Consider the following 8,707-nt stretch of genomic DNA (forward strand, 5'->3'; position numbering starts at 1 on the left):
ACTCACCGCTTATTATTGTGTTTTGGAAAGATACCTCCTAATGAACATTTATGGATCAGGTATGCCATGTTTAAATCAGAAAGACTAAGATGAAAAACGCACCGAAAGCACCATATTTTTTCTCAAATACAGGCATGAGGCAAAGTAAAGAAGAATCCGCCACTGGGCCTCCTCTTCAGCATCAGAGGTGTGCTGCTTTTCTCTGGGAGCCCACCTTCACAGGTCACATGCTGAGGGAGCCGCAGCCTGTTGTACTGAGCTTAGGGTAGTGACACTGCCGTTTATTTTGTGTTGTTAGTTGACCTGGATGACTCTGCTTACTTGGCCTAGATGTTAATAAGCAATTTGAACGTTTTGTTTACCTGGACTTGGAGAGGCAGACATTGTTCCAGACATTTGGGGGCTTATTGGGTCTGACTTGGGGTGACATTTAGCAATGGTGCATGCAATCAGCTATTTTAGGCTTACCTTTCTTTATTTCAATTGTGAGTTAAATTGTGGTTAGCCGAAAAAGACTGTGTGGCCTTCGGCGAGGAAGGCAAAAGCAGAGATTAAATAGCAAAGTTAGAGGGAGGAGTAAGGGTTCACGAATAGCTCGAGGTGTTTGTAACTTTATGGGAAATAAGATGACTCAGCAGAATGGAAGCTAGAATCTAAATAGAAAAAGTGTATTCAAATTACTTTCTGTAAATTACAAAAATCATCTTTATGAACAAGTGCTTTTTATTTTGTGCTGTTTTATTTTGTTTATGGGGAAGAATGTTCAGCTTACAAAGGGTGAAATGTTATGATCAGAAAAAAATCAGAGCAAACTTCAGTTATGAAATAAGGAACACACTTGACGTACTTTGTTCATATGAAGTCAGCTATTTTAACCTAGATATTGAAACTCCTGGTTACCTCATATCTATTTCTTCATTATTCTATAAACATAGGGAAAAAATGTAATACTTTATTTAATCAGGACCAGGATTATTAGAATAAATATATTTAATCAGCACCAGGATTATTAGAATAAATAACCCACATGTCATGCTTATAAAAAGAATAATTCTTAGGTCCTTGTGCCTATGGTTTTATTTCCTACACTGCTAATCAGATCTATGTCGTTCCCACAGGGTGGGAGGGAGTCCATAATGATCAGTGCGGTCATGCTGTGAAGTCACACTGGATAATTTTTGTCTGAATCTACTCTTCCTAGAGTCTAAATTAGCAGTCTAGAGCTTTAAAATTAGTACATAATTAATTGCCCAAACTCCATTTCATCTGGTGTTATTAAAACCCACAGTTAAATAATTCTACTGTCTGTGGTTAGTAAGATGGTTTTGCAGTAAAGCCAGGGCAGAGCCAAACCACACATCTGAGCCCAGGTTCCTGGAGTCCTGACATGGTCGCAGAGCACCCACCTGGGAAGTGAGACTAAGTGATATCCTAAGACTTAGTGATATCACTAAGAGACTTCAGTGCTATCGTAAAAATGTCCTTAAAGACGTTCTTAAAGTTTTCAAAACTTGTACCACTTAGTTTCTGCTTACACATGTATTTTGAAGTTTTGTTTTATTTGTTTGTTTTTTAACTTACTGTATTTCTTTTAATCATATATTTGGTACCAGGGGCTAGCTGGATTAAGTAAACAAAGAATTCAGGAACATTTCAGAGGAATCCTTCTGTGAGTGTTTGGCTTCTTGGGTGCTCACAGAGTCTGTCATTATTAACTGGTAATAATAATTCAAGCTGACTAAAAAATACATTTTCAACCAAAAAAATGGATAGAATAAAAAGGTTTTTTATGTCAAATGGATAGAGACAAAAGCTTTTCAGGTAAAATGCAAGTGTTGGTTGGTTCACTCTGGACTAACACCAAGATAGAATTCTCTTTCAAACACTGATAACCCTTCCTCCATGTGCCTGACCCCACACACACAGCTGCCTTTTGGTGGGAGTTTACTGTATGGATCTGTTGTAGGAACCTAATTGCACATTTTTGGAATGTGAGTGTCATACCTTCTGCTTAGTCTATTCTCCACCCCAATACACTGATTTGAGAATCAGTGTGAAAGAAAGTAGTTACTTCAAAGGTGATTATTACTATGCTCAGCAGAATCACTGATGACCCAATGGTAAATCAACTAGTTCAAAATTTCTAACATTATTTACCTTCCTTTTCTATTGCCCCAAATATCTACCACCTCTCCTCTCACTAAATACACCACCACTACCACCCCACCCTTCTCACCTTCTCCACCATCCTCACCTCCCTCCCCCACAACTACTACCGGACAAAAGTCCAAAGGCAGGTCCAGCCAGGTAAAAGCCAAATGGTCATGTATTTGGATTCATTTGGATCTGAGTATGAAATAGAATGTTCCATTGAATTAGATAAATATTCAGAGAGCCAAGAAATGAATCACATCCACAGCTGAGATCCAAGGATCAAGGAACCAAATACAAATGTCAAGTCCAGAGGGACAAGAATGTTGTCAGCAGTAAAGGAAGTCCAAGAGAAGTCAGGAGCCAAAGATGGAAACAGGCCAACCTGATGGTAGAAGTAGAATCAAGCCTCGGCTATATGCTCGAAATTATGTACCAATATTTATAAACCTGCTATAAAAGAGCTAAGGGCAAGAAAATTACCCAAGTTGAGATAATTTAAAATCCATCAAAGGTTTCCCATTTAGGTAGCAACACCAGAAACTAGAAAAATGAAATACTTGACAATAGGCTAACTGAAATATTTCCATAATATAAATTCTAAAATAAAAGGTCTTGGATGTGTGACAAAAAACAAGAAATTTTATGTCTTGTTCATTGCTGTATCTTCATCACCTAGTAACTGAGACTGGCACATAATAAGAATTTATTAAATATTTGTAGAATGCATGCATACATTGGTAAATAAATATGCATATTCTTTCTATTTAATTAATAATAGAAGCATTATATAGTGAAAATTCCTAAACTTCTATATAAAATTTTAGGAATTGGTGCATTTGGACACTTCTCAAATAATATGAATTCTATAACCTTTGTGTGTGGAGGGAGAAGAGCAATGGGGCTGACTTGATTGCAATACTAAAATGAACACTTTCCTTCTAATCATTGCTATTCTAGTGATATGACCATTCCTGAAGTTCTCATTTTTCCATTTATCCCCATTCTCCTAAATATTTTTTTTCTTGCCTGCCTGTGCATGTGTTATAATTAATCCTGTTGTTGGAAATAAAAATGTAACAGATGGTATACAGAAATGGTGGTGATGCTAACCACTATTTAAATCTCTATTTAAATTATTTGCTGCTGCTTTGGTAAGAACCACCAAAACTAGTGTAGGGATATAAAGGATGAAAAAATAATAATAATTATGCTAAGAATCACTCTTCATAGACTTATTTAAATCCTTAGAGTGGTGAGGCAAAGGAGTGGGTGGAAGGAAGAGAGTCCATTGACACATTCAATATTATTATTATTTTTTTAATTATTTTTTTTAGCTGAGCCATCCTGCCACCTGTTTGCAGCTCAGTAGCAGCTCAGCTCGGGCTGGGATTCGAACCACTGTTGCTCAGAGCTCGCACTCTTGAGCGAGCACTTAACCAACTGAGCCACTTGGCTGGCCTACATTCAATATTATTTCTTGAGCAACTTCTTTGTCTGAGATGTGACATTCTTGTGGACATGTAGCACTGAAAAAAAAAAAGCTCCTGCCCTCATGGGGCTTACATCCTAGTTGGAGCAACAGGCAATAAACAACTAAATGAAAACTATGCAATGTGTCAAATAATAGTGTAATCAATGAAAAAAATTTAAGGGAATGGAAAATGATAGAAATGTCATTTCATATTAAGTGTTCAAGAAAACCGCTTTTGTGTCCAGAAGAGTCAGAGAAATGAGAGAAGTGTGATATCTTATCCTCATGCAAATACCTTCTGCAAGGTACCTCATTCTTAATAAAGTGTGTTAGAGACCCTTAAAAAAAAAAAAGAAAACAAGAAAACCGCTTTAAGGACATGATATGTGACATGTGCCCAAAATAAGTGAGAGACCAAGAAACCCATGAGAAATTCCATGGGGGAGGGAACATAATAGTGGCCATGCGATACAGTTGTCCTCAGAGAATTCTACGGACATGAGGAAGGCTATAGTAGCTGGACTGCAGTGAAGCCAAGAGAAAAGTCTCAACATATGAGATCAGGGAGGTTTCCAGATTATGTTTGGCTTTAAGTCCGTAAAGTACATTTTATTACAGGTTTTGTTCTAAGTGGATCTGGAAGCCATAGAAGATTTTTAGTAAGAGAGGAACATGATCTGGTTTCTATTTTAACAGGATATCTATAGAGGGTTGAACAGAGGGACAATTTAGGAAATTATTACATAAGTAATATTACATAAGTTAGCAATGAAAGACAATGGTGGGTTGGTCTATAGTAGCTCTGTGGAAATAATAATAGATTCTCAAATTTATGGTACTTTATGAAGATTTGCTGATGGATTGGATGTTGGATATAAGAGAAACTTAAGACTTCTAAGGTTACATAGATAGTTTAATAAAATAGCCTGGAATTTACATTAGAAGTCATGTCTACAGATGTATATTTGGAAATCACCAGTACACTGATGGTATGAAAGCCATGAGGCTAGATAAGATCACCAAGAAAGTGATTTTTGATCGAGAAATGGAGTGGTCTAAGGATTGAGCCTAGATTACAATGTAGGGTTGCCAGATAAAATATAAAATGTGCTCAATTAAATTAGAATTTAAGATAAACAATGGATTATTTTAGTGTAAATATGTCCCCAATATTGCTTGGGGCACACTTATACTAAAAAACACTCACTGTCTGAAATTCAAATTACCTGGGCATCCGGCGTTTTTATTTGCTAAGTCTGGCAACGCTACTCCAATGGTTAGAGGTCAAATAATTGAGAAGGAGCAGCCAGGAAGGTGAGAGGAAAATTAAGACAATGTGGAGTCCCAGAAGCCAAATGCAGAAGGTGTACCCAGATGCCAAATATCTTTCAAAACAGCCATTTTCTCAAACAATTCTCAGAGGAACATCTCAGCTATTACTGTGATAGATGGGGCCGAAATGAACCCTCACCCAAAGTAATTCAACTGGAAGACCATTACTTTTATCTACATTACATATGTGGGTCCAACTAAGCTTTCATTGCAATAAAAACTTTTCAAGCTGAACAATAAGTTTGCAGACCAATGAGCAAGGGATTTCACACCGTTTGAAGCAGATCCAGTCTCCTTGGGGTTGAATTAAAAAGACACAAGCAAAGGAAGGCATAAATGCTTGCTTTTATTCCGGTGTTTGTATTCCTTATTTTTAGTTTCCACCTTATCATTGAAGAGTGTATAAAACAGATGGGGTTTGAACTAAATCAAATGAGAACAAATGGAAACACTGCGTCTAATAAGAACAGTGCAGCAATGGATGCAGAGATTGTATTAAGACCACTCATGGATTTCTTGGACAAAACGTAAGTTTTCTACCCAGATTTCTCTTTTGACTGACATGGGCTTAAGGGAAAAGAACTGTTTTCCTCTATGTAACACTGCCTGTGTAGGGCCTCTACAGAAATACACTAATTCAATAAAAAGCAAAACACTAACATATTTTTGGGAAGCTGGATGAAAACAGTAAAGGGATTAAGAAGTACAAATTGGGAGTTACGAAATAGTCACAGGGGTGTAAAGTACAGCTTTGGGAATATAGTCAATAATGTTGCAACAACTATGTATAGTGCCAGGTGGGTACTAGACTAATTGGGGGGATCACGCCATAAATGATATAAATGTCTAACCACTATGCTATATAACTGAAGCTAATATAAAATAATATTGACAATGGTAACTGAAATAAATAAATAAATAAATAAACAAACAAACAAATAATTTTAAAGACCGAGTCGAGTCCAGAATATCTGATTTCATGTCAGACACCTGAGGAATAGAATAGCCCAAATGTAACTTACAAGTAATTCAGCTCCGAGGCAAGTAGATTGCTGCCCAACTCAGCCTTCAATAACTCTTGATGGAGTGCCCATCTGTCTGTACTAAACCTTATTCTAGGAACTAGATAGTGATGAAAAAGAGAGGCAAAGTCCCTGACTCCGTGGAGATGACAGTCTAGTTGGTGGCAGTAGGGGAATGGAGGCCTTTCTGACTGAATAAGACAGTGTTCTTAACCAAAAGGTTTGTGTGCTTGTTATTTTTTGTGTGTTTTGTTTCACTATGTTTTGTTTTATGTTTCTGCTCATTCTCTACTCTTAGAAGTTGTAATTTCATAAGTTTGGAGTCGAGTCAAGGCACATATGTTTTCAAATGTGCCCACAATTGGGACCCACTGATCTAAAGCAACCAGAGACATGATTTCTTGAACAGTGATACTTAAAACCAGAACTAAAAGTAGAAGAGAAAAGCAAAAAATAATTTTGAATGCCTACTAAAGCACCAGGGTTATAACTAGTGGTTTACAGATGTAACCTCATTTAACATTGTTGTGGCAAATTAATTAATACCAAAGGGAACAAGATAAACAAGAAAGATGCAATAACTTTCTTTAAAGATTAGGAAACAAAGAATAAAGAGGAAAAACGTCTTCTATATATTAATATTTGTGACTTCTATTTTAATTCCATTTCCCTTTACTTTTAATCTTACTTTAATTTCAACATTTGTTAGACAAATTAAGTCTTATTTGCTGTTTTCTATGAGGAAATATCTAGAAGATAGGCAATCAGGTAATTAGCTTAGAAGGAAGTGGGCAGGCAAGTGGATATAGAAGAAAGAAGTAGGGAAAGAAGAGAGAAAGATAGGTTAATAAGGGAGGAAAAAGAGAGAGAAAAGAAGACAGGAAGAAAGACTTCTTCATTTCTTTAGTTTCTTAATGTAAACTTTTATCACCTAACTTCCTAGGCAACCCCTTGAAATGTTTATCTTATTGTATGACTCTTCACTATGGACAACACAGGATGGGGCCCTACAAACACCCCACAGTTTGGTTTTGAATGTGATGGTGAATGAAAGGCAGGACAAAGCAAAATCCTGATTCTCTTAAAACTCCTCCTGGAATGCCTTCTGTTTTTAGAACTCTAACCGGCAGGGTGGAGATATGTCGTTTAGCATTAGCAAAACTATGTATTTTTGTGGAACCAAACATTGTGGAACCTACAGAAAGTTTTAAGTTATCCTGATACTGTCAACTACTAGCTGAGGGACCTTGAATCCATTTCATCACCTATAAAATGGGGCTAATATTATACATAAAGTAGGTGGACCCTTATTCTTAGTATATTTAGATTCTTACTTTACTCAGTTTTGTTACTTAGAATTATGCTCTATTTTATAGTTGTATATAGAGAAATTATATATAATTTCTTCTAATTCTTAGTAGAAAGAGATACTATATAAAGACAGGAAAACATCTATTAGCTTTAAAAATTTGTGAAAGAGATTTAAAATTTTTAGAAAGCATTATATGAGGCATGAGGAGTTGCAGAAATTTTTAGGGCTAATTCAGAATGCATAACCATATGGCTACTTTTCAGAGGGGAGTTTTAAAAAAATCAGATATTAATTCCATTCTCAAGGAGCCAACAGTTTAGGTAGAAAAAAATAAGAAAGGTGGTTTGCAAATAAACACAATAAGGTATGATGTAATAATCTCCCTTTCACACTATCAATAGGCATTCCATTTGGGTTGGGTATTTAAAGGTGGATCGGGTTTGAATGCCTGGAAATGAGGGATGGGCATTCCAGGAGATCGGAGAAAAGCTGGATAGGTTTTCATGAAATCTGATCAACTATACTCCTATGACAGGAAATCTTTATGGCCAGCATTTGAAAATTTTCTGGTTAATTGGTTCTGTGGTCAGAGACAGCAGATAGCTCAGGTTCCAAAATATATGCTTTTTAACTTACATTATGAAGCTGATTAACTGACTAAATGAAGGAAGCAGTTGTTAGATACCTCAGTTTTTGTTTGTTTGTTTTTTGTTGTCATTATGTAAAATGAACAGTAGAGGGATAAAAGTCTTCAAGGTGGCTTTGAGAAAATCCCCTTAGAAATTGTGTTATAAATGCATAGGCTCTCTTTGTCTTTGTGCAGCCTCTCTAAGTGAGACATGTTATTTGTTTATGCTTCATTTTCTCCAAGACTTCACCACTCTATAAAATGAGCTGTAAACTCTATTTCCAGCTGGCAGAAATCCCATGCGGAGCTGCAAACATGTCAATGATTTTATACCTTTCCATTGAGTTCCATTCTAAGCAGGGTTAGTTAGCATGCCAAGTACATGAGCTGACCATAAAAACAAGGTCAATTCTTAAACTCATTTCTTTTGAAAATGGAAATTATACATCTGCAAAATTGGCAGATTTATTGTTTCTCAGAACATCCTCGGAATTTCTGAGGATGGGTTCTGTTGTTCTGCTGTGACACATCTGCTGGCCTCCACCCTATGTCCAGATGATGAACAGCCACTAGTAGGCTGGAAATGCTACCCTTAAACAATGGTTTCTGAACTAGTGGGGCTACAGATTCCACAGATATGCCTCAAGGGTCCCCACCTCTCCTGTCCATCCAGAGGAGGTCATTTTCATGTATTCTATATATTAGAATAGTGTTAGGAGAGATACTTCTACATGAAAATGTATTTTGGAAATCTCCCCCTTTGCCTCTCACATGTCACATGCCTTTAA

The 8,707-nt window shown here is 36.5% G+C and overlaps 1 protein-coding gene across 1 annotated transcript in view; it reads left to right on the top strand.

Annotated features, from left to right (window-relative positions):
* Positions 1-8,707, top strand: part of UNC13C (unc-13 homolog C) — a 565,880-nt gene that overhangs the window by 475,573 nt on the left and 81,600 nt on the right. The window contains exon 25 of the mRNA XM_019664136.1: positions 5,335-5,484. Coding sequence (XP_019519681.1) covers positions 5,335-5,484 — 150 coding nt within the window. The remainder of the gene's footprint in view (positions 1-5,334; positions 5,485-8,707) is intronic.

Source organism: Hipposideros armiger, unplaced genomic scaffold (assembly GCF_001890085.2).
Source record: "Hipposideros armiger isolate ML-2016 unplaced genomic scaffold, ASM189008v1 scaffold_12, whole genome shotgun sequence".
Taxonomy (NCBI): Eukaryota; Metazoa; Chordata; class Mammalia; order Chiroptera; family Hipposideridae; genus Hipposideros; species Hipposideros armiger.